Source organism: Microtus oregoni, unplaced genomic scaffold, assembly GCF_018167655.1.
Source record: "Microtus oregoni isolate MIOR12 unplaced genomic scaffold, Mior012 000022F_ref0000154, whole genome shotgun sequence".
Lineage (NCBI taxonomy): Eukaryota > Metazoa > Chordata > Mammalia > Rodentia > Cricetidae > Microtus > Microtus oregoni.
The window spans coordinates 35,169,676-35,196,770 of record NW_024543081.1 but is presented as its reverse complement, the minus strand read 5'-3'; the positions used below and the strand labels follow the sequence as shown (position 1 = coordinate 35,196,770).

General features: G+C 39.3%; 1 protein-coding gene across 1 annotated transcript in view; it reads right to left on the bottom strand.

Moving 5' to 3' along the window:
- Taf2 (TATA-box binding protein associated factor 2) overlaps positions 1-27,095 on the bottom strand; it is a 70,882-nt gene that overhangs the window by 34,185 nt on the left and 9,602 nt on the right. The window contains exons 4-17 of the mRNA XM_041672505.1: positions 22,043-22,161; positions 20,575-20,716; positions 19,599-19,830; positions 17,663-17,847; positions 16,453-16,566; positions 13,861-13,960; positions 12,334-12,419; positions 9,802-9,937; positions 7,168-7,322; positions 6,431-6,545; positions 5,628-5,737; positions 4,819-4,884; positions 3,010-3,262; positions 416-556 (exon numbers count right to left, since the gene is read on the bottom strand). Of these exons, the coding sequence (XP_041528439.1) occupies positions 416-556; positions 3,010-3,262; positions 4,819-4,884; positions 5,628-5,737; positions 6,431-6,545; positions 7,168-7,322; positions 9,802-9,937; positions 12,334-12,419; positions 13,861-13,960; positions 16,453-16,566; positions 17,663-17,847; positions 19,599-19,830; positions 20,575-20,716; positions 22,043-22,161 (1,954 nt within the window). The remainder of the gene's footprint in view (positions 1-415; positions 557-3,009; positions 3,263-4,818; positions 4,885-5,627; positions 5,738-6,430; positions 6,546-7,167; positions 7,323-9,801; positions 9,938-12,333; positions 12,420-13,860; positions 13,961-16,452; positions 16,567-17,662; positions 17,848-19,598; positions 19,831-20,574; positions 20,717-22,042; positions 22,162-27,095) is intronic.

The window sequence follows — 27,095 nt, the reverse complement described above, 5'->3', positions numbered from 1 at the left end:
CCAAGGCAACATGACACCTGTCTCCAAGCAAGCAAGCAAAGCCTTGGTACTCTGAGCTGGGCTGCTTCTGATTCAGAATGTACTGTCCCCATTCTAGGAGGCCATCTATCAGGTGTGCACATACTCCATACCTCAGCTCCACAGGTTACCAACCAAAGGGCATTCATTTCTCTTCATGTTACAAGTGATGTAGATATGATTTGTATAAAGTTGAAAAAAATTAGCAACCACTTAAAATTTTAGGAAACTTCAGAGCAGAGGTAGACTTGTAAGAAATACACACCTATCATATGAATAATCTCCAAGTTAAATACATATACAAGAGTTTGTGGATCAAAAAATCATACTAGGTGAGCATCACTACAATTCGCTTATTATAAAAACAGCACTAGGAACAAAGAGAAGCAAGGAGTACCTTCTGTAGAAAATAACTCTGAAAACTCATGAAGTTGTTTGTTTTCACGATGTTTGGACAAGTTTTACAACAAAACATTCGAGTAAAGAGAGACTTCATGGCTGGTGGTCCTGTCCATGTGCTCACCATTGAGTTTGCAATCTGTAAAGAGTCAGAGGATGCAGTGCTTCCATCACCATTATAAATACACTTTGAAGACAAAATGGCTTTCTAAAAGCCAACACTACAGTTCTTGGAAATTAATAGAAGTTGGTCTTTTATTACCTGTTCCCAGGAAAATACACAAACTCCCCCACCAAAAAACCCAAGCAAACAAACAAACCAACCCAAGATAAACCAAAAGCCCCACTCCTATGTGCACTTACAGCCCCTGTGCACAAGTTAATGTCTAAATGCCAGCATCCTCTTGTGTTTAAGGAATGCATACTTGCAAAGGCTTCTCTGACTGGTTTGTCCCTATCCACTTAGGTAGATGTAATTCTGTTGTTTTAAGCTCATAAGATAAAAATATTACTGTGAGTTTTAAATGTTTTTCAGTCTACTCAAGGTAAAATGAAGCTAAATATGATGCATTATTTATTTGAAGATGAATACTGATGAATATAAGTTCCAGGCCAGTCTAGGGGACATTCTCCTACCCCTAGTTCATGTACAAGGCCTTTAAGTGCTCCCATGTTGGTATCTGTCCCCTACCCAAGAGCAGAAGCTAATGTTGAATGAATGGCTGTTTTCTCTTACTCAAGCCATGCACCCTACTCTTGCTGGTGAAAATCCCTGGCACTCTGTTGGCGACCACTAACTCAGAACTAGTACACAGGCTTGAGTGTCCAGTGTCTCTCACTCCGAAGCTGATGAGGCCACAAGAGTTCTGCAAGCCCGCCATGCTGTAGCAGCTGGCCAGAAAGCAGTGCCACTGCAATTCTAGCTGTTTAAAACTGATCTGGGCACATGAAAAGAAGCCCAGGCTTCACAGATAAAAAATATCTAAATATCCCAAGATTACAAAAGACAAAATAAAGGAAAAGAAACACTGAACTTCATGTACCAAGCAAATGCTATGTTTAAGTAAGCAAGGCTAGTACTAGATTACTTGATGCAAAACAACAAATTCATAAATTATTAAATATTATTAAAATATTAAAACAAATTAATATAGGAGACCCCGAGAAAAGGGCTTTCAGAAAAGTTCAAAATTTAAAACTTTAAAGCCATTTCCTTCCCTTAACTATTAAAGTGCAGGACAGTGGTGCACACCTTTAATACCAGCACTCAGGAGGCAGAGGCAGGCAGACCTCTGTGAGTTCAAGAAAACAAAAAACACAAAAAACTCTTCCTATTGAAATTTTAGGGCCTATAAAAAGTATCTGAAATAAAAGAAATTATGATTAAATATTTTATCCTATAGTTTTATGGCTCTGCTCAGAATTTAACAAAAATCACAACTCTTCAGAGCACCAATGAAATATATTCCTAGCAAATAATCCCATTTTCTCTCGAACATCTGAGAGTCAGTGAGATGGAGCAAGACTGTCCACGGATGTGTTAAGCAGTTAATAGACAGCACCGCTCAGCTTTCTGTCTGTATTCTTCTGGGTTCAGATTTTATTTTTAAAGACTGTTCATTGATAGATTAACTTTTTGAGAATGTTAAATCATAGACAGTTATTATAGATTATTTACCACTAATTTAAATTCCTAAACCAAAATAAAAACTACCACAACAGAACAATAAAATGTGCCGGTTTTATGTACTCTCATGTGAAAACATAAGTCACTACAATCACAGACTCTCTTTTCTATTTTTTTTTAAGATTTATTTATTTATGGTTATGAATGCTCTGTCCGCATGTATGTCAGCATGCCTGAAGACAACACTGGATCACACTATAGATGGTTGTTAGACACCATGGGGTGGCTAGAAATTGAACTCAGAAACTCTGGAAGAGCAGCCAGTTCCCTTAACTGCTGAGCCATATCTCTAAGCCTCAGTTACAAAACTTAATTTTTTTTTTAAGATTTATGTATACGGGGCACTGCTTGCATGTATAATTGCATGCCAGAAGATAGCATCAGACCTCATTACAGATGGTTGTGAGCCACCATGTAGGAATTGAACTCAGGACCTCTGGAAAAACAGCCAATACTCTTAACCACTGAGCCATCTCCCCAGTCCCAGTCATCAAATTTTTCTTACTCTTAAAAATACGGTTGGCAATTTAAAAAGGAAAAAATTCTCCTTGGTTTTCAGTTTAACAATTATACCATTTTTGTACATATCTATTTTATATCAAAGATTTTTTTTTTTTTTTTTTTTTTTAGCCAGGCAGTGGTGGCGCATGCCTTTAATCACAGTATTCAGGAGGCAGAGGCAGGTGAGTTCAAGGCCAGCCTGGTCTACAGAGAAACCCTGTCTCAAAAAAACCAAAAATAAAAAAAAAAAAATTTTTTAAAACAATGCTGTTAGAAGCATTTGGTACAAGCTTTCCAAAGTACAGTTACCAAGAAAAAGTTAAAGACTCAGGTGAGTTTGAGTTCATTCTCAGAGCCTCTGTAAAGTGCACAACAGTCAGAGGCAGTCTCCTGTGTAACCCCACCTTCGCAAGACAGAAGCACGCCGCCATTCGGACTCGGTAGAAGCACTGCTCTTGCTCTAGGATGTCGGTGAGCGCCAGGCGCGATGCCGGGGTGGGGAACTTTTCCAGAGCCAGGATGGATTCCTGCTGAGCCACGACGTCTCTCTCGTAGCGGAGTTCATACTGCCACATGAAATCAGCCTGCTCAAACTCCACCTTCCTCAGGACCGACATATCTGGGTCTATTCTTATCCACAGCAAAGGGGAATCAGCGCTAGAGAAAACACAAGTTTACAACTTTAAAACTTACCTACGGAAGCAAAAACAAAGCAGTCACGACTCAGCCTCTCCTCTAGACACAGTATTCTCAGGCTACTCAAAGTTTTATTATACTCATATTTTAAAATTTCAACCAACTTTTCACTGTGTTAAGCTAACTTTCTCACAATCTTACTAACAAGATCTCTAAAGATAAGAAGAGTTGCCACATAGGATACCAAATTTCAAATTTTCCGCTGAAAATATTACTCTGGGAATTTTTATCTGCAATTATAAGATGTCAAAATGTAAATGATACAAACTTTAACTTCCTATACCTGACTATAGCTATAAACATTACCCCTTATTAGAAATAAAAAAGGGAGCATTTATTTTATTTAATTAATTTTAGTTGACATTAGTATCTTTTAAAATGCTAGGCTCTCCCAACAGTGGTGGTACTTGCCTTTAATCCTAGCACACAGGAGGCAGAGGTGGGCGGATCTCTGTGAATTTGAGGCCAACCTGGTCTACAAAATGTGTTCCACGACAGTCAGGACTGCATTGAAAAATGAACAAACAAACCAAAAAAAAAACCCCAAAGCTAGGCTCATAACTATCTTTCTCAAGAAAGTTCTGAAATCATAATTTGAAGGCCCATCACTTTATTCTTATCTATTTCTCAGGTAATATGCAAAGTAAAAATAAGGTCTATGTCAATAGTTTAATAAAAGAATGCCACTTTGTAATACTAATTCAGTTCAGTACTGGGTGCTCATGACATACTCAGTATAAAATTATACTTAAGAAATATTAATCAATATCACAATCAGCTATAATCCTAGCAAGTGGGGAGTTAGAAATAGGAGTATCAAGAATTCAAGTCCGGGGACTGGAGAGATGGCTCGGTGGTTAAGAATACTTGTTGTTTTTACAAAAGACCCAAGTTCAAGTCCCAGTCCCCACACAGTAGCTCGCGGCTGTCTACAACTCCAGTTCCAGGGGATCTGGCACCCTCTTTTGACTTCCACAGGCACCAGACATGCATGTCATCCATAGACATACATTTAAGCACAACACACTTGTACATGTAAAATAAAGTTAAAACATAAACAAAAAGGCCAGGCTCAGTAAGAACCACCGGGGCTACCACAGACTAACAGTAAACTTAAATGTAGAAGAGTGGTACTCGCACAGCTTGCAAGCACAGAGGCGGCTCTCCATGCTCTGGAGCACTGCCCCAAACAGTCAGTATCACCCTGGGCTCACTGGAAATCTAAACCTCGGCCCACAAGGAACATACTGAGTAGGAACTGGCACTTTAAGATCTCTGCAGTGAGTCACATGCACATGGGTTTGAGAGCACTGAGTAGGGAAGCACCAGCAAGAGAGGCCAGAGGCTGTGCAGTGAGGTTGTGCCCGTGCGTACACTACCGCATCGCTTCTTATCTGAGCATGTTCTTTCTTCAATGAGTTAATGGGACTGAATTTCTTTCTAACCGTTTTGCTTGACTTTAAATGGTTTTAAAAACTCGCCTTTCAAAGATAATTACATACTTTTAGGTAACTTACTCCATTGCAGAAAGGTCCATGTCAACTTCTTCCCCATTCATCAGTGGGATTTTTTTCTTCTTATTCCTATATTTAAGGAAAAGAACAATTGAAAACCGTGGAATTTCCAAATCAGAATGGAGCTATCGAGCAGCCAAAGTTCAAATAAAGGACTTTATGAATCGCTAAAAGATATGTCAAACAAGAGTAAATATACTACGAAACGAAGTATAAAAACCAGAAAATCTACCTCGAAGTTGGAGAAAGTGGGTGTTGAAAGCAAATCAGTCTGGAATACATAAGACCCCCGCCCCGCCCCCCATGAACAACAACAAAAAAAGCAAATAAAAAATTTATTTAAGGCCAGACGTGATAGCAGAAGTCTATAATGCCAGCACTTGGGCAGCCGAGGAACAAGAATTGCATTAGTATAGTGTACCTAGTGAGTTCTAGGCCAGTCTGAACTATAGAGTGATACTATGTCCTAAAAATAAAATAAATATATATATTAAAAAAATCATTCCAAAGATAGAAATGTTTCCACAACAGAAAGCAAGAGCTGGGTGTGTAGGGTGCATGCCTGCGATTCTAATATTTGGGAGGTAGAAATAAGACAAAGGCCAGTAGGACTACATGAGCTCCTGTCTCAAAAGCACCAAAATCAGATGCAAACAAAGTATGTGTGGTAATGCTAACATGAGGGACCACAGCTAGCAGGTAAGACGCTCTTCCTGTAAACAGGTGCTGTACAACTAGAATTTTAGTCAGGCACTTTCACATGGGGGATTTTCAGTTTCATCTCCAGCTTATAGGTCTGACTCACTACCTACCTTCTGCTTTTAGAGTGGCAGGGTATATCATGCTTGAGACTGTTTTCTTCGATTTGCAAGGTATGGTTGAAGGATCCATCTAACTCTTGCACTGTCACTTTAAGTGGTCCCTTTAAAAGAACAACAGCAACAACATACCATTAAGTATAATGATGTTTTATTTATGTTTTAATAAATAAAGCTTGCCTAAAAGCCAGAAGGGTAAAGCTAAGCCACTAGAAGTCAGGTAGTGGTGGCACACAGCTTCAATCTCTGGATTTGGAAGACAGAGGCAGGTGGATCTCTGTGAGTTCAAGGCCACCCAGGGCTACACAAGATCAGATCAATGCAGAAACAAATCCAGATGGTAGTTAGAGACTCACCTTTAATGCCAGCACCAAAGGGAATATAAAATGGGAGAAAGACAGTCTGCTTAGTTGCGGTCGCCCAGCCTTGGTAGAGGTAAGACTTCACCAGTGGCCGGCTGTTTTGCTTTTCTGGTTTTCGGGTTGAACCCCAATATCTGTCTCAGGGTTTTTATTATTCGTGCTACAATTAAAACTGCTAGAAAATGGCCAATGCACATCCTTACATTTAAAGGCAAGCCATTCACGATATAAAATTCTGCTCTATGAAGTACATAGTGATGGAGAGGGACAGCAGTTGGTGCCAAGGACGGGAAGCTGAGGAGCATGCTCTGAAATCTCTGCAGCCTCTTCCCTTCAAGGACTCACTGCAAACTCATCATTCACCCCAGCCTGAAAGCCCTTCCTCTACTGGAACCGCAATCAATGGGCACCACACTCTTCTAGGAAAACACTTACCACGTACTTCTGAGTTCCAGGAGATGTGTAATCTTGTTTTATTTCTAGTTCTAAAACGTTTCGCTTTCTATTAAATGCAAAACTTCCGTAAAATTTTACTACTCCACTCTGGTCTCTGAAGAATTGTAAAGGAATTTTTACATACTAAAATGAAAATGTTCTTTTTTTAAAAAAGCTTATTATATTAACAATTTTCAAACGCATTCCTACTAGATCAAAGTACACTTCATTATATCCCAGGTGGCAAACTATTCAAAATTCTTGTGAAAAATGTTTCCCAGATTAAATAAAATCTCTGAAACATTGACAAACCCGTGTTTTTAAAGTAATGTCACTCCACTGAATTATTAATAGCACCTTGAAGAGAAAATTGCAAAAACTGTCAAGTTCCAAGATACCATTCAAGTTGAGCCAAGCTCCAAGCACATGTAAAAGTCGCCAGACCATTTCATCTTACAAGTACTGCTATAGGCTGCCTGCTAGAGTATTTACCGAATCACCATGCAACCTACCTCTCCATTCATATGGAATAGCACAAACTAAGCCAAATTTTATAAATATAAACATCCATGTTTATATATATGAATCCAACTCAGTTTTGGAAGGAACTTTAGAAGATCCGAGTCGTAGGCCAGTGATTTCTAATTTTAAATAGCAATGGATCACCTCCCTCTTTTCCATCTTTCACACAGCGTATTCCCTTCCCTGCTTTGCTGAGCCCCTACTAAAAAGGATACACCCACTGTTTTATTAAGGGCTGGATGTCTTTGCCAGAGACGTTGGAAATTGATTTCAAAAATCCATAGGTGGAAACCAGCATCTGGCTCCACATGTGTGACTGGAACTTCTGAGACGAAGCAGTGCTAGCCAGACTTAGTAGTTTATTGAAAACCTGCAAGGACAGAAGGCCACATAGTCCAGTTTCCAACTGGATACTGTACCTAGTCTGCACTGGATCTTTGTGGGATCATTTACAGAAGAAAGCAATTATGTAACATGCATATTTTTTTTTTGAGTTAAATACTAAAAGCAAAAGAAACATACAAATATTTAAACAGGACATAATACTGTTCATAGAAACATTACTGAATGCTAAAAATTTGCACACAAAATGTAATTTATCAAGAATTAGAAGCACAATATATAATACCTGTCAAATTTTATAAAGGAATTCAAGCCAGGCAGTGGTGGCGCACGCCTTTAATCCCTGCACTTGGGATCTCTGTGAGTTCGAGACCACCCTGGTCTACAAGAGCTAGGTCCAGGACAGGCTCCAAAACCACAGAGAAACCCTGTCTCGAAAAAGCAAAAAAAAAAAAAAAGGAATTCAAAACTAGGAATATTCATTAGGAGCCTAGTACTCTTATGTTAGGCATGTCATAAATCATCTTGTGTGTTATTCTGTTTTAAAAAACAGAATATAGCCAGGCAGTGGTGGCACATACCTTTAATCATAGTACTCAAGAGGCAGAGGCAGGTGGGTGTCTGTGAGTTCGAGGCCAGCCTGATCTACAGAGTGAGTTCCAGGACAGCCAGGAATGTTTCACAGAGAAACCCTGTTTTGAGGAACATAATAAATAAATAAATAAGTAAGTAAGTAAAATAATTAACTTAAATTAAAAAAAAAGAAATGTGGAAGAGGAGTGGAGCTATGGCTCAGTGGGATGGCATTTTCCTAGCACATGTGAGGGTATCACAGTACAAAGGAAATTCATAAATGAGAATACTAATTAATATCTAATTCTAAAAAGAATAAATGTCCTTTTTTATGGCACACTTTTCTTCAACCTTTAGAGAAAATGTATGTTTCCATTTTTATGATACCGGGAGTTAAACCCAGGGCTCCATTCACATGAAGCAGGCACTCCACTGTACTACATTCTCAGCAAAAATGATTTTTTAAAAGTTTTTCTTTTAAGCCTGCCTTTAAGAATTTTATCAATCGGGGAAAGTTAGCTGTTATTATTTAATGCATCTACCTGTTTTGAGAATGTACCTCAGTGGGACCTATTGGCCTAGTATGTGCAAAACCATGTATTTGATCCTCAGTATTTCACAGAAAAAAAGAAAATTAAAGAAAAAGAAAAAAGAATGGAATGGGGAATGAGAGAAAAGGAGGAAAAACCAAAAGCACATATATTTACACAAGTGATCCGCTATCTTGTCTCTACTATTTCATCTCCTATATTGTAACCACTTGTACTAAAACTTTAAAACATGGCAAAACCTAATGATACCAACAAAGTAACTAGTTGTGGAATTTTTCTCTGGTGGTAAGGAGAATACCTAAGGTTAGGTATGTGGCCTTCAGAGGCCACTGCATGAAGCTAAAAATGTGAAACCTGAGTTGTGCTTGAGACCTCAAAAATTTGTAGATGCTAGAGCCATGGATATCTGCCAAGGAGAGCTACAAACAGGTACAGAAGTGTGCTGCAGGCAGCAAAGCAGGAAGGGTGGAGCCACCTAAACCCCTTACATTCCTCCTTTGTGGAATGGGAATGTCTATTACATACCATTATCTGTTAGAATTATGCAATTCTATGTGACAGGGTTTCTCTGTGTAGCTGTGGCTGTCCTGGAAATTTGTTCTTTGGCCAGGTTTGCCTCAGAGATCCCCCTGCCTCTGCCCCTCAAATGCTGGGATTAAAGGCATGTGTCACCACTGTCCAGTGTAGTTTGCTCTTGATTTTACAGAGAATTATAATGGAGAGAGTGTCTGGAGTCTCTGAAGAAATCTGGACTTTAAAACAGTGTCTTGACTATGAGAGACTGTGGGGACTTCTGAAGTTGGACTAGATGTACTTTGCATGATGATATGGCCACAAAACTATGAGAGACAAGGAGAAGAATGTGGTGATTTAAATGAAATGTCCTCCACGCGTCTCAGGCACCTGAATACTTGGTCACTAGTTGGTAGCTGTCTGAAGACTAGGAAGTTTGGCGTTTCTGGAGGAGGTGTGTCATGTGAGCAGGCTTTAAGGGTTCAAAGTCTCCGTTCTCAGTGTGCTCTCTGCCTCCTGTTTTTAGATGAATACATGAGTCTTCACTACTGTTCCAGTTGCTTGTCCCCTTGTCTTCACTCCAGCGCCACAGACTCTAATTCCCTGGAACTTTAATCTCAAATGCTTTTTTAATAAGTTGCCTTGGTCACCAGGTGGCGGCACACATGCCTTTAATCCCAGCACTTGGAAGGCAAAGGCAGGTGGATCTCTGAGTTCAAGAACGGCCAGGACTACACAGAGAAACCCTATCTCAAAATAGAAGTAATAAATAAATAAGTAAGTTGTCTTAGTCATGGTGTTTTATCTCAGCAATAGAACAGTAACTAACAGATGCACACACACAGATACTGCTTTAATGTTAGGACTTACTTGGAGCATAAACTCCATGCTGATTCTGTTTTCAATCAGTCTCATCACGAGGTGGGCTTTGCACTGAAACATGGTGTAGTATTCCCAGGACAGGGTATGTGGATGCTTTATTGAAAAATGAAGGTGGGAAGATGGGCTGGAAAAAAACATAAATTTACTCAATATAACAAATCTGAGTACTAAAGAAAACAAATAAGTTTACATTTAACATAAACAATTTAAGCTGTTCAAAATTTTCCATTATTCTAAAATGTTACAGTAAATTTTTATGCAAATACTTTTTCACAGCAAATATCTACAAGCAGAATTTTTTATGATCCTATACACAGAGCAGAATTGCTATCATCTTAACACAACCCACTCTGAAACTGATGGGCTCTAACTAATTACCTTTCAAAGATGTGTCAAATTATATCTCACAATCAATGTCTGTGTGGTGTTCCCTCCAAAAAACTTCACTCATATACATAAATTGAAATAATAACTTTTAAAAAAGAAAAATCCAAGGGCAAGGCTGTAGAGCAGCTCAGCTGGTAATGCTTTTGAGAATCCTTGGGTCTGACACTGAGTTCCAACAATATATTTGAGAAGTATGTGGATTTATGACTTTCTTTGCTCTGTTAACAAAACTGCTGCCACACAGGAATTTGGGGTTCGGGGAAACCTGCATCCACTTGTGTCCATCCATGCTCATCCTTACCTAGCTCTGGAATAAACTATCTCTTTTATTCCCTTTTGAGGTCAGAGATGTGTTTCTGTGTCAACACCCTTAGGATACAATGGCTGAACAAACATTCTTATTCCTTCGCAGAGGCTCAGGAGAACAGAAGGACAGGACCAAAGTAAACCAGAGCACAGCAGGGCAAAGCTTAAGACACTAGAGTTCCGCGTCCAGCATCTAGGACTTATTGTAGGATCCAGGTTCGGATCCCAAGGTTCTGCTGCTCCCTGGCACTTGCTGCCTCACTTTGATAGCACATGGCCTCCATCTGGGCTGTTTTAGCTGCTTGAAGCTGTTCCTTGCAGGTTCTCACAACTCCAGCTTCCTGGAGTATTGGCTCCATCTCTGGCTTCATTCTCCTATCTCTATGCACTGCCATCTCAGAGGCTACCCAAGTGATCCTGACCTCAGCCTCCCAGGTCTTCCACTGAAATCTGGGTTCAGGCCTCTATAACCTCGTAACTTGTGTTCCATGTACCACAAAGCCATCACCCAGCTGATATCAAGGTCTGCTACCTGCTCAACCAGCAGTCAGACCTTCCTGGATGTCACCTGTTCAGCCTGTCAGTAACCCTATGGCTGAACTCAGGAAATCACGTCCCTGGAAAGCCAGACATTCAGGGAGCTCAGGCAGAGCTTTCTTCTCATCTTTTTCCTTACACCATGACAAGTGAAGTTTAGGCAGTTCCTGAGACGGCCTCAAGGGGCCTTGTCTATTGTTCCAGTGCAAACTACTTTGCTTCTTCTAATCATCTTAATCTTTTCAGCTGTCAGCTCCCATGGCCCTGGGTTTATGTGTTTCCTTTCTGGGCAAACAAAGTTTCCTGCTCACAATTTTCACAGTAAATCTGTCGAAAAGCAGCCAACAAAATCTACACAAAAGCGACCTTGAAATCTCAGGGTTCACAAACATTGACCTGTTCTTTGCTGTCATTTGGCATACATGGCCTCTAGCCCAGCTCCTCATAGAGTTCTTAGTCCTAGCATAAAGTTCTCACATTGGCCTTTACTGTCCATATTTCTCTTGGCATTTGGTCTTCTGAGCTCCAAACAGAATTGTCTACTAAACAGAAAGCAGTCTTAGGGATACCAAAACCCATGCCTCCAAACTGTTCCAAATTTCCTTTCAAAACTCAGCTACAAAGGCTTAAGAACCACAGTTAGTTTAGAGAGAGTACAAACTTCCTGTGCTAATAAACTTGTCTGTAACAAAAACCTGAACAAAACGGCTGAAAAGTAAAAGGATTTACTGCAGCACAGATTTAATACACTTGGTGGGAAGGACATGATGGAGCACAGCTACTGTCTCTTGGAAGCTAGGAAGCAGAGAGAAAAGGCTTGCAGGGTTCATCCACTGTCCCTTTCATTTCATCTGGGTATGGACCTCCTAAGGCTACAGGATAGTGCACCCACATTAAAGTAGCTTTTTGTCTGCTTAATCCTCCCTGGAAACAGCCTCACACACACTTAGAAGTGTGCTTTACTAACAATCTTCTGGGCATTTCTCAACTGAATCAGGTTGACAATTAAGATTAACCATCAAATTAAGCAAAATAACTATTTTCACAGATTTTAAGTTTCAACAAGAGTAGTATGATGAAGTTGAATTAGAAACGCTAGCATGTTGAATTCACTTGCAGTCATCTCATAGGACACAACAATAAAGAGGGGGCCATGACCACACGACCAGTCTGTGGTATCACACCATCATTATGGTTCTGGCCTTCCTAGGCCTCAAGAAACACACAAGTGATCGTAAGAGGCAGCCTACGAAACAAGGTTCATAATATCATCTCAGAACAAAAACATACTTATCCTTTTCTTTCCCACCACCAAATATGGGATGTAATAAAACTCCTCCAGTTTTCAGTTCATATGCCACTATTTTATCCAGCTCCTAAAAAAGATAAAAATTAAGAGTCAGTGAAAACTTCTCCACACAACAACCTTTAGTACTAGACCACAAATTTCCTTTTGTGGAATCAGATGTAAATGTAACAGAAGCAAACTATAGCTAGAGACTACTTCTTGTTTTTATAAATAGAGCAAGCTACTCAAGCTAGCTGGATAGTAAGATCCAAAAATTTCTCTGTATTTTGTGACTTCAGGGCTCAACAGCAGGTCAGCAACTTTTCCTTACAGCTCTTCTGCTCCTCTGAATTGTCTTCTAAACTGACTTAGTCCCTCTCAGTATTTTGAATCTGAGGACTAAAGCAGTTAAGAAGTGAGACTGAATAATGTTGGTAATCTATCAATTTAAAACTCCTCTGTTCTTTTCTAACATATAATACCCATTTTAAAAAAAATAAGAAAAAAAAAGCTTGAAAAAGACAACATCATAACTATGCTGGATATTCGTGAATGGTTTAAATAATATAAGACAGCAGAGAAGTGGTAAACGGCATCATAAGATGATTAGAAGCCAACTGGATCCTGGCAATACAGCTGATTAGCCATGCACTTTACTAAATAATTTAACCTCTATGTGTCTTAGTTTCCTCATACGTAAAGTGTGGAGAGTAAGAGAATTAAGATAGACTTTTTATCCAAGTACTATTTTTATTATAATACTATCTTATTATGCACTGTTAAGTGATGTTATTCCTTCCACATGAAGAATGGGGCTCCCAGTGCTAAGTGTGTCATCCCTCCAACAAGTTTTTTAATAGAACGTTAATTTAAAGAGGATATTAATTAATTAATTAATGAGGATATTAAAATGGGGATTTTTCTACCTAAAAATAATGAATTTAAGGATCTAATCAAATCTAATGAAACCAATGAAGTATCTATGTACTTAAGAAAAGATATATAAATACTCTTTTCATTTTTCCTTCATCTTTAAATACCAGGAAGCTATGTGGTGATGACAGAGCATGTGAAGGTGGGTACTGAAGACTGCACCACGCACACTGCAGGAGTCATGAGCCTCTACCCCGAGTGGAGCAGGCACTGCCACTATACCATCCTTGCTCAGTTAGGACTTGGAAACAAATGTAGGAAGCAGCTATAATCTTTTTTTGGTAATTTAATTTTATTTGAAAAGCACTATTTTTCAAATGACATTTAGAAGCATTTCACAATCACTGGAGGACAAGAGGGCTGGCAAGAAGGCCCAGTGGGTAAAAGAGTTTGCAAAAAGCCTGAGCACCTGAGCTTGAGCCCAGGACTCACAGCAGAAGGAGAGAAACAATTCTAGTAAATATCTTCTGACCACACATGTGCCCAACACACAAAATAAATAAATAGAAAATAAAGGACAGGAGACTAGGAAATCAGGAAAACACTGACATACATTACTGACTTACAAGTAGAAAACAAATCTAGCTCCTGTTTACCTCTTTAATCCAATGGCGATATTCGTTAACACCGAAAGTTTTTTTCATCCAGAGTCCATAAATATAGCCTGAAATTCCTTTCAGAACCCATTCATCAGACCTAAGGAAAAGTCAATAAAATTTAATCATTAAAACCTGTTAAAGCAAGGTCAAAGAGAGTAATGGAATAAGTGGCCATCCAACCTTCTTCACATCTGTCTGTCTCTTTAAGTTTAAGACTGCTTAGAATCAAATGCTTACTTATTACACAGCCTGACACACTAAAAAGGGCACCTGTCTTCTTCGGAACTCAAGAATGGGCTCTACTAGTACTAAGTGTATGAATCCCTTAACCAGATGTTTTCTGGACAGTTTGTGTCTGTAGGGCTGGAACAGCGTAGCTCAGTAGTAGCGATTTCCCAGCAGTCTTGCAGTTCTGGGTTTGATCTTTAGTACAGAAGAAAATCAAAAGCCCAGTGCTTTACTGTCTACTCTAAAGTTGAATTTAGCAAAGTCCCTCTGTTAGTGGGACTTTCTCTCGAACACTGTTCAGAATGTCTGCCACTAAAGAAGTCCTCATCCAAAGTCAGGACTGCTTAAGTCTAAAGTTCACATTGCTAGGTGTGAGAGCACATTCTCCACACTTAGAGGTTGGGGCAGAATGGTCAAGAGTTCAAGGATTTTTTTTTTTAATTTATTTATTTATTAAGGATTTCTGCCTCCTCCCCTCAACCGCTTCCCATTTCCCTCCCCCTCCCCCGATCAAGTCCCCCTCCCTCATCTGCTCAAAGAGCAATCAGGGTTCCTTGACCTGTGGGAAGCCCAAGGACCGCCCACCTCCTTCCAGGTCTAGTTAGGTGAGCATCCAAACTGCCTAGGCTCCCCCAAAGCCAGTACGTGCAGTAGGATCAAAAATCCACTGTGATTGTTCTTGAGTTCTCAGTATTCCTCATTGTCCACTATGTTCAAAAAAAATAAAAAATAAAAAAAAAATAAAATAAAATAACTACTGCAAAAAAAAAAAAGAGTTCAAGGATACCATCAGGTACAAAGTTGAGTTCAAGGACATCTTAGGCTAGTTAAGATGCTATCTCAAAAGATCAAAGCAAAATCCAAATTCTTGGACTGAGACTATGTGACAGAGTACTTACCTAGAATGTACAACGCCCTGAATTTAAATTCTCATACAGGAAACTACAATCCTATGTTGTTTTTTGGGGTGGGAGGGGTGGTTTCGAGACAGGGTTCCTCTGTAGCTTTGGAGTCTGTCCTGGAACTAACTCTTGTAGACCAGGCTGGCCTCAAATTTACAAAGATCCGCCTGCCTCTGCCTCCCGAGTGCTGGGATTAAAGGCGTGCACCACCACCACCCGGCTAATCTTACTACATTCTTTATTGTAACACACAGACATAATTTTTACCACCCAGGTTTTACAATATCCTTAAACTGTTTAATATTTGTACTCTCTCTAGAGAAAAGGCAGTTGGCCCCAACCTTACTCATCTGCTCACATATATCCATCAACCACATACAACAGTAACATTATATTTGTAAAAAATAAGACAGAAGTGGAATCCTACATTACTAAAATAGAAAAGAAATTAGATGGCGACTTCTGTCTGTAATCCTAGCACTCAGAAGGCAGAGTCTGAGGCCAACCTGGTCTACATTCTGGTTCTAAGCCAACAGGAGCCTCAGTGCTAAGAATTCTCCCTCCCCCCCCCAACAAAAAATACAAAATTCATCTCAAGATGAAGAAAAGAAAGATTATCTCGTTTTTTTCAGTGTTGGGGCTCAAACTGAGGGTCCAGCACTACAGAGAGCCCTCCACCTCTGGGCTGTACCCAAGCTACAAAAGTGTTTCTCCTTCCCCTCTTTCAAGAAAACTAGCAAAAATCTAAAAACTAAAAGGCAAATTCTCTACACCATTATCACTACTGTTGAAGATAATTACTTTGTTTTAAAAATCATCTCAAATACATTTTCCAACTGATCTGAACATTGACATTTGAATTCTAATTAGTTTTCTATACATTCAAATCAGCATTTTATACATCTATTATTTTTCAGAATTCTTATTTTATGGTAAATTATGTAAGCAACTCTACTGCTTATTTTTTTTCTTTTTTGAAACACGGTCTCAGCACATAGTGGGTGCTTGTCTGAACTTGCTACATAGATCAGACTGGCCTCAAACACACAAAGATCCACCTGCCTGTTGAGTGCTCAAGTTAAAAGCTTGTGACATCATGCCCCATTAATTAAAGTCTGATTCATAAAGCTGATTTTAAATAGTTAAGATAAAATTTTACTAATTGTTTTCTTTTTTGAGACAATCTCTCAAAATAACTCCCCATTTGTAGATTATGGGCAATAGCCAGTCTACAACACAGGAGAAGAAGGAACGTGGAGTGAAGCTCAGCTGCACATACCCGTCGTCCCCTTCAGAGGTAGACGCAGGTGCATCACTGTCAGTTCAAGGCCAGACTCAGCTACATAGTAAGTTTGGGGGTAACATGGACCACACGAAAGTCTGTCAGAGAACAAGAGGGAAGAGGAGGGAGGTCAGCTTTCCTGACCCTCAGCTGAGCCTGCAGTTCCGACACACTCACCAGGACATCCTGGATATGAAGCAGCCGAAGAACTGCTGTGCTAAGGACTGCGCTAGGCACCGTCTGGTCAGTGGGGTCTCGTCGATAATCATGGCGCTGTGCAGAAGGTTTGTGCTGGAAGCCAAGGACACAGAAGGGGCTTAGAGCCAAGGACGCACAGTCAGTCAGTCAAAATACAGCACCTGTGCTCCTAAAGCAATTTAGTTTTAGGTTCAAGCTCAAAAAAAAAAAAAAAAAGGCAAGAATATTCACCCCAGGGTTTTTCTATCTTTTCAGAGTTTATCTGAAATTCACAATCTGTCTAAAGCAAGGAACACAATGACAATGTTTTCTATTGATTTTACAAAAAATATAATTCACTATTTTGGGGAGTTAAGAAGAAACTAGTGTGTTAATCAGATATGAATACAAATAAAATGGGGTTACTTAATTTCAAAAATCCTTGCACAGGCTGGATGTAGAGGCACACTCCAGTGAACCAGCATTCTGTCCAGTGCACGGACAGCCTGAACACATAGTGTGGAGATACTTCTCCCCAAACCAGAAAACCAATAACAAAAATGAAACCCTTCTTCTAGTGTCTAGTAAATTTTGGTCCTCTGTTGTTTACTTCTAAGTACATTGCTCCATTCAATTTTTCCAACTGTGTTCTGGAGAATACATAGGACTGACTAGTATCTCACATGACACATGAGAACTTTTAGGGACAGGAAAGTAAAACAACTTCCCTGACACATAAAACTTACAAATTTTGAACCCTGCATCCTCCCCTAAAAAAAAAGGGGGGGGGGACAGAAAAGAAGAGCTAAAACAAAGAAAAAAAATCTGTTATGTTTTTTTAACAACAAATTGAGGATGCCAGTACATTTGTACAGTGCTACCAAAAAGACACACTAATGATGCATAAATGTGTAAGCTAAAATTTATAAACATTCAGAAATAAGCCAGGAATGGAAATGTGAATGATCATTCTGCAGGCAGGCACTGGGATGTGCCACTTCCTTATGGAGGAAGCTACACTGTAACATTTTCAAAGACACCTGGTTACCTACAAACTCGGTGACACCAGAAGTTCAAAAACCCAGTTACCTACAAACTCAGTCACACCAGAAGTTCAAAGCCAATCTGAAAACTGATCATACAGTCAATAGTTTTTTTTTTTTAAATCACTACCCTAATTTAGATAGTCCCCACCTGAAGAGACACTAACCTAAAAATACTCATAGAAGCATAAGCGGCCACTTCAACGTAAGCCTCATCAATGAAGACAGTCTTAAAACAGGAGTACGGATAGCGACAAGTCAAAATTTCTTCATAAAATTCAAAAACTTCATGAAGGTACGACGTGGTATGTTTAAGCAACGGAAGAAGTTGGGGTAAACAAAAATGTGTAACCTGAAAATAAAAGGACAATCATCTCAAAAAAGGACATAGTTAGTTTTTAATACATTTCATAATGTTGAAAATAGCTGTTGCAAAATTATTCAGCTTTTCAGGTCGGGTTTATAAAATGTTCATTGTACTAAAAATTAAATTTAAAATGGATTATAAAGTTTATTAAAAGCTTAAACACAATGAGAATAAAACTGGTTACAAACAAGAAAAATTTAAATTTAAGGCTTAGTATAATCTCTTATTCATGTGTCTAAACTTAGGAAATACTGCATATTTTATATTAATATTTTAGTAAGTGTGTGTGTGTATGTGTAAAATGTTGAAGATTGAACCCAATACTTTCCACATGCCTGGCAAGTATCACCAAATCTCAGTGCCTGAATCTAAGAATTAATCGTCTGTTGCCGCCTGGTGTGGTGGCTCATAACAGTAATTCTAACTCTTGTGAGGCTGAAGCCAGTCTGGGCTACACATGAGGCCTAGTAGAAAGGAGTTCATGCTCATCAGAACTGCCTGCATCCCAGGATCAGCCACTCCAGCCATGCTGGTCCTCCAGTGTGCCAGCTACACACTGAACACCGGGGAGACACACTGGCAATAAGATATCCACAGCAGAAATAATAGTCATGCTTTTCATATTCGCTAAATACAAAACCATTATCATAGACTGTCTCATGAAACAATTCTATGCCAAATGAATGAAGACGCCAGGAACAGTGGCACAAATCAGTAATCCCAGCTCTAGAGAGTGTCTGTCCATGTTCCAAGAATGGAGCTGTGTGAGGAGAATACTGAGTGCTGGTGAGAAAACCTCAAGAAGCCAAGGCAAGAGGCTTATGATCTCACTCTCTTCAAAAACGTGGAAGTGTTCTTGGAATGTGCTTCCGTGCCCCTGCCCAGTCCAGCAGACAGGAGTTTCCTTCAGATCACTCTTTACAACTGCTACTGCTGTCTATGTCTCTACGGAAAAATGTGCTGTGCCCTGTGCAGCCACACACAGCTTGTCCTTGCACATGTACACTTTACTCACATGACTCCACTTAACCAGGGTATAAACTGTCTGGTGCTCTGAATAAAGTTGGTTGTTATGAGACTAGTCAGCTTCATTCATCAGCTCTGTTCTCCCAGGTTCCATCACCTCCAGAAGAGTAAAAAGGGCATCGCATGCTAGCATAGTGAGACTGTCTCAAAACAAACAAAAACCCAGGAAGGTTTCATCTAGAAGATGGTATCGTGCTGAGTGGTGGTGGCACACGCCTTTAATCCCAGCACTTGGGAGGCAGAGGTAGGCAGATCTCTGAGTTCTAGGCCAGCCTGGTAAACAAGAGCTAGTTCTAGGACAGGATCCAAAGCTACAGTTAAGCCCTGTCTTGAAAAACCAAAATAAATAAGTAAATAAATAAAATAAAATAAAAATGTGGTATCATAGACAATTATTTCATGGTAGACAAAGTTTGACAGATGAAAGTCAGATGTTGTGGTGCATACCTCAGTACTCAGGAAGTTGAGGCAGGAAGATATTGTCATAAGTTTGAGGAAAACCTTGACTATGTAGTAAGACTGTCTCAGAAAAACAAACAAACAATAAAACAAACCTCAAACCAAAACAAAACAAAAAAAACCTGAAATAGTCTGAAAGGTCAAGATTAAAAAAGTAGACACCCCAAATAGAGTCAACACTATTTTATTAGTGCCTTCTTTTCATGAGGAGTGAAAGTGCAGAGGAGAAGAAGATATGTGAAATGCCTTACCTCATGCATATATGGATCTACGAGGATTTCAAAAGGCCCAATGGCCAAGGAGATATTGGATGCTGCTGTCGGAATAGTAAGCATATAGTGGAAGGTCTTCTTCCTCATATCATGCGTGTACACCGTCTCCACCAAATCCCCATTGGACACGGCGACCATTGCAGCGTCTACTGTAAATTCTAACTTCCATGTGCACAGCTCAGAGTATGAATCAACACATGGGAACCAAAATCTACAAACACATTAACAGTACAGAAGATACTTTACACTTAGAATCTCAGGTCAGGTCTTACTATATGATAGAATCAGTATAAGATACCAAAATACAAATAACTCTAGAACACAATCTTTGACTTAAAAGAATTAATCATCTGAGAAAAACGCTTCAGTAACATGTAGTGAACTACAGGCCAAGAGAATGAATGGATTATGATTTCATATAAAGATGTAGGTAAACCTATTATCATTAAACAACAAAAAAGCTAGCTATAAAGAACAAAAAGCATGAATGAGTCCATTTACATAAAATTCAAAAGCAAGCACAACCAACGGTATTTCAGAAACACAGTAACTAGACAGAATGCCAAGTGGGAATGCTGAATGGAAGCAGAGGAAACTCCGCCACGTGCTGATGCTGTTTGTGTTGATCTGAGTGTGAGCTCAATAGGTTTGTTTGTTGGTGAAGTGATGTTTTTACATTTAAATGTATACAGTTTTCTGCATGTATGCTGAACTTCACTATACGGTAAAAGAATCAAGCTGACAGATTATTTCAGGATTATTCCCTAAAGGAAAACATAATGAAAGAAATAATAAGACTGAGGAAGAATAATCAGTACAGCATGATTCAGAGGCAGTTTGGGGGGAATCAAGCTTACACTTGTCACTCTAAATGAATAAACACACAGCATATTGAATACACAAAAGTACAGTTACAAAAATAAAGTTAATTAAAATATATGAATTTATAACCTACCTTGTAGAATTTTGATACCCACAAGAGAAGACATGAGCACCTCTCTCTGCCATACTGCCCTCTACACTGGGTACCACAAAATGAAGACCTCCTTTTGGCTGATCCAAAGAGAAGTTAATATGTATCTTCAGAACCTTTAACTCTGCAACAAATAAATACATACATTCACTGACATACAAATAAGCAACAGTAACCTATACAGTGAAGATACTACAATGAAAACCACAGTCTGAGCATTCTATTAAGAATCTAGGAGCTGCTTGGGATGTAGCTCCACTGGTGGGACACTTGCACAGATGCTAGAGGCCTGGGGTCAAATCCCACTACATAAAAACAAAGAAGCCACAGCACTTGCCACAGTGCAGGCTTTATAGTGTTTCCACTTACACCGGCTGACAGTGTGCCTCCAATCAATCTAACTGCCGCTTGAGGTTTCTAACACAGCACAACACCAGGCGTATCATATTTTCTTCTCAACATTTTTGACATGTAATGTTTTCAGAAAAAAATTCACAAACCCTAATGTGGATGCTTTAAAGCCTTTCAAATCCAACTGCAATTCTACTTCTCAAGATTTCCCCCTTTTGTATTTTCTCCCAAACTGTTAACTGTATTTTTGGCTTTGGAGAATAAAGAGCAGAGGGTAGATGGAGGATATTGATTACTCATGAAACTGCATCATTTATATGTTTCCAAATTATATTTTATTTCTGTGTAGTAAAAAAGCCTTGTTAGCATTAGGCTAAAAGTAAATTTAATTCCCCCCCTGTGAATAGTAAAAAGCTTCTACATGAGCCCTACACCTGCTCCCAAGCACAATGAAAACAAAGTGCTTTTTTTCTTCTTTCCTTGACTTTTGAGACTAAATAAAGGTAGAAAGAAGTTTTCAGACAATAATCACAATGGCTAAATTTTAAAGGAACGAAAATGAAACTTTAAAGGAGACAAACTTAGAGTACACAGGACATGTGGCAAGAGCCTGAGTCCCAGCTTCTGCTCATCCACAGATCAGCTCAGTGAACTTACGTTGTGGGAGCTGAGAATGCTTTTCAGTAATAAGAAGAAATTGAACCAGAAGATTTTTAGGACCATTAGAGCTGCAAAAATGATATTCCAAATGGATCTCACACATGCTCTACCCATACGATTTCTAAAGTACTTTTCATTAAAAAACAAAACAAACAAAGAACAATGAAAGGAGCCGGTGGCACAACCTAGTAACATGCCTAGCATCTACAAAGCCCTGGTTTCCCAACACTATAGGAAACAGAGAGACCAGCTACTTTTGTAAGAGCCTGTACTTAACACACTCCTATCAACCCATGACCCTAAAGAAGGAGACACTTTTCTAACCCCTTTGTGCATTTCCAGCAGTAGTTAGTTTACAGGTTAGGCATCACTAACTCTCTGGCCTCTACACCCAATAGGCTTCACTTCGCTGTGCAGTAATGCATTCCTGGTGTTTTACCATCGACATGCTTCCAGAGCTCTGAGGGAACCTTAATGCAGAGCTCTCCATTCCCCGCATCAGGATCCACAGCACTAACCGCAGCTGCATACGCATTGGAAAAATAGTTGAGATTTCTCCTGGGGAGAGAAAAAGCCAACTTGTAATAACAATAAGCCACATAGTTCATCAACATCTTTCTAAATATCAAAGGACATCTATTATTTGTAAGTACTATGTCTTCTTACACAATTCACTAAGAATTCTTTTTAGCCAAGCTAACTACTACTAATGCTGTTCCCCATGTTAAGAACTAATAATGTGATGGACACAGTGGAGCATGCCTTTGACCCCAGCGCACAGGAAGCAGAGGCAGGAGGATTCTATGAAGGTCAAGGACAGCCTGTGCTCACAACAAAAAGGAAGGGAGGGGTGGGGGAGGGAGATAAAGGGAGAAGGGAGAAAGGGAGGGAGAAGAAAAAAGAGAAAAACAAAAAATTCAACAGCCAAAAAGAACCATTAAAGTGATCATTGTGTTCACATCCCTTCATGAACTCTGGAATGCCAAAATCACTACTTTTCTAATGTTAGTTTTTCTAATATAAATGTAAAGACTGTACAGGGTATGTACCTGCATGCATGTGTATACAGATATTTGCATTTATAAAAGACCAATATTTCAAAATACTGATATATTTAAAGCATTTTATAATTATGAATAAAATTTTATTTTTATAAAAAATTTAATTTTTATAAAAAATAATTCCATAAAAATTAAAGTAATTTTCATGTAAGTAAAATAGTTTCTTTGGAATAACTGAGGTTTCTGTGCTCTGAGCCTACAAACTACAGTGTTGCCAGGCACACAGGAGTATTAGCTAGGGCACAGCTGGAGCTGCTTCAGCACCAGGTAGGTAAGAAGGCCAGAAGTTCAAAGTCACCCTTAGCTACAAAGTGAGTCTGAAGCCATCTAGGGCTACATAAGACCCTTTTCAACACCAAAATATATAAACAAACATCTTCCTCTGCTATGAGAACCAGGAATACCAGAAGCAAGTCCTCTAAAGAACTGGACAGTAACTAAGTAACAATGTATAAAATGCATCTCTTTACCCTCTGCACCAACTAATCAGCTACTTTTAGAGCCTTTTCTCTCTAAAGCCAACTGCAATCCCATTTTGAACAAATCAGAGAATAAAGACAAGGAAAAACAACAACAAATACAGGCTATCTGTGAAGGCTTAAGGCTATAATTCTAGTAGTTGAGAGATTGAGACCGGGAATTACCTCAAATTCAAGGCCAGCCTAGTCAACACAGTGAGTTCCAGAACAGCCTGGTATATACTAAGTATATTCTGTATCTACCAACTGCCTAAAGGTTGAAAAGATTTTCCATTATAACTCCTTTCCTCACACTGAAAGGGATGATTCCTTGTCCACCGGAGAAAACATTAAGGTTATCTTAGTACTTTAGGCTGCACATATGCTAAAAGATGAGGTTATCTTCAAATACAGAGCAAAGCAAAGCTGTCTTCCTTAACAGCCCAGGATGCCCACAGCTCCTGCGGTACACTATTCCAGATCCTAGGCCATTCTCTTTTGAGTGCTGGGTACTCCCAACAAATTATTGGCTAAAAACAGATGTATTCTGTGATTAGCCTCTTACTCTATCTTGAATGCAGAGTTCAAGGCTGAACAGGGTAGGTACTCTATCCTCTAGCAGACAGTGGGTTTTTACAGGCCTGTCTTCCATTCACTAGTGATAATATAGTTGACTACTCTGAGCAGATTTTATTTTCTTCAGCAGAACAGGATCTGCAGATAGTTTTGTAATGAGTCTTATTCTGTCGGTATAAGCACTGTGATTTTAGCAACTCACCTTCATGGAAAGGAAACTTAAAGGAATTATTCAGAGGTCCCTGAATTTTTCCAACACCATTTTTCTATCTCCTTCCTGAGCTTGAAAGATTCTAAACCAATGATTATTGGCATCACAATTGTGTCTAAGGATAAGACCCAGGTCCCCAAGTCTTCTAACCCCTGGCTGAAGTAGTCTCAAGTTTTAGACCTTATCAGAATTACCCAGAAGCTTTGCTTAGCACAACTTGAAGAACTCTATGCTGTCTGACTCAGTGTGTTTGGGCAATACCTGAGATTTGACAGATCTTAAAAGTTCATAGGTGATGATGTACTGCTTTTCTGAGAATACCTTTGAGAACTGCTGTTTTTAAGGCAATATGACACAATCCTAGGCCAGTTAAAATACAATCTTGACTAAAAATTTAAAGCTGAGTTTGGCATCCCACTACAGCACACTGAAAATCACAGAAAGAATATGACCTAGGGCTACCAAGACTTTTCAAAAATGCTCTCAAATTCAGCTGACAGTGGATACAGCATCTCCTAAGATACTCTAAAATAGTGCAAACACTTAATAGACTATTCTAAAATGTCTCTGGTCTGAAGATGACGGTGACTATCCAAGTCATTGAAACAATTTTTTGGTATTTATGAAGTAAACACTTACATAACATTAAAACAGAAAACTGGTTAAGACAATTTCTCAAAAATAAATGTACTGAAACTTTTCAGATAATGCTTCTTTAAAGCTGCAGTATGAGGAAGAGAAATTTAATAACTTACTACGCTGGGCAAAGTGGGAAAATCCTTAAGACAAATGTTCAGTGCAGTAAAAGCAACAGAAATTATATAACACATAGATCTATTATATATAGTGGAAAATTTACTGAAAAACATTAACCCGGCAATCACTAAAAACAACTGATAGAATGTCTTAGAAACATAAACTTGAGACGCACAGAGGCGCAGCAGCGGCGGCAGCGGCACCAGACGCACAGAGGCGCAGCGGAGGCAGCGGCGCCAGATGCGGCTGAGCGGCGGCCAGACCCAAGCAGCTGGGACAGGCGTGCAATAAGGAGAGCAGATCGCCCTACTACAATTGAATCAAAGAGGTAGGCCTTTGGTTGGCCAGGTCACTGGCACAAGGGGAGCCTGGTCCTGTCCTGAAGATCCTTCCGAGGGGTGAGAGGGTTCTTGGCCTGCAGCAGGAACCACAAAAGAGAGTGAGGGCATTTTGTAAGCGGAGCCCTTGGCCAGCAGGGAAACCTGATCCGGTTTCTAAAGGATCCATTGGATAGGATCAATAGGAGGAGATGGGCAGGCGCCAAGGCAAGAACTCACCCAATAATCCGAAAAACAACATGAAAACATCAGAACCCAATGATCTTACAACAGAAGTATTTGAACAACCTAACACAGAAGAAGTGGAAAAAATCGACTTTATGAAGATAATAGAGTCCCTTAAACAACATGTAAAAAATGCCCTTATAGAAATGGATGAGAAGTATAACAAAAAGTTTGAAGAAATGAGTAAATACGTACATGATACCCTGGGAAACCAAGAAAAAACCATCAAACAGGTAATGGAAACAGTTCAAGAATTGAAAACTGAAATGAAGGAAAAGAAGAAAATACAAACTGAGGACCAACTGGATATGGAAAATCTAGGCCAACGAGCAGAGTCTTCAGAAACAAGCATAATCAATAGAATACAAGAGCTAGAAGAAAGACTCTCAGATGCTGAGGACACCATAGAGAAAATAAACGAACAGATCAAAGAAAACAGCAAAGCCAACAAATTCTCAACACAAAACATTCAGGAACTATGGGACACAATAAAAAAACCAAACCTAAGAATAATAGGAATAGAAGAAGGAGAAGAGTCACAGCTCAAAGGCTCAGAAAATATTTTCAACAAAATTATGGAAGAAAACTTTCCCAACTTAAAGAAAGATATTCATTTAAATATTCAAGAAGCATACAGAACACCAAACAGACTGGATCAAAGAAAAACATCTCCTCGCCATATAATAATCAAAACACAAAATATACAGGTTAAAGAAAGAATATTAAGAGCTGCAAAAGAAAAAGGGCAAGTAACTTATAAAGGTAAACCGATCAGACTTACACCTGACTTCTCGATGGAAACTATGAAAGCCAGAAGGTCCTGGATAGAGGTTCTGCAGAAGCTAAGAGACCATGGATGCAAACCCAAACTACTATACCCAGCCAAGCTATCGTTCACTATCAACGGAGAAAACAAGACATTCCAGGATAAGAACAAATTTAAACAATACGTAGCCACAAATCCAGCCCTACAGAAAGTAATAGAAGGAAAATCGCAACCCAAGGAATCCAACACTGCCAACACTGCCTACAATAACCCAGGCATCTAATGACCCTTCACGAGCACATCTCAAAGAAAGGAGACACACAATCTCTACTACCAAAAGCAATAAGAATAACCGGAGTAAACAACCACTGGTCATTAATATCACTTAATATTAATGGGCTCAATTCACCTATAAAAAGGCACAGGCTAAAAGATTGGATACGAAAACAGGATCCAACATTCTGCTGTTTGCAAGAAACACATCTCAACCACAAAGACAGGCACCTACTCAGAGTAAAGGGTTGGGAAAAGGTGTTTCAAGCAAATGGTCCTAAGAAAAAAGCAGGTGTGGCCATACTAATTTCTAACAAAACTGACTTCAAACTAAAATCAATCAGAAGAGACCGAGACGGTCACTTTATACTCATAACAGGAACAATTCATCAGGAGGACGTCTCAATCCTGAATATATACGCCCCCAATATAAAAGCACCTACTTATGTAAAAGAAATATTACTAGAACTCAAGGCAGACATCAAACCACACACACTAGTAGTAGGAGACTTCAACACACCTCTCTCTCCAAGGGACAGGTCAATCAGACAGAAACCTAATAGAGAATTAAGAGAATTATTGGAGGTAATGAAGCAAATGGACTTAACAGACATCTATAGAACATTCCACCCAAATAGGAAAGAATATACCTTCTTCTCTGCAGCTCATGGAACCTTCTCAAAAATTGACCACATACTCGGAAACAAAGGAAACCTCCACAGATACAAAAAAATATCAGTGTCCACCTGTGTCTTATCAGATCATCACGGATTAAAGTTAGAAGGCAACAACCACGCTGCCCCCAAAAAACCGACAAACTCATGGAAA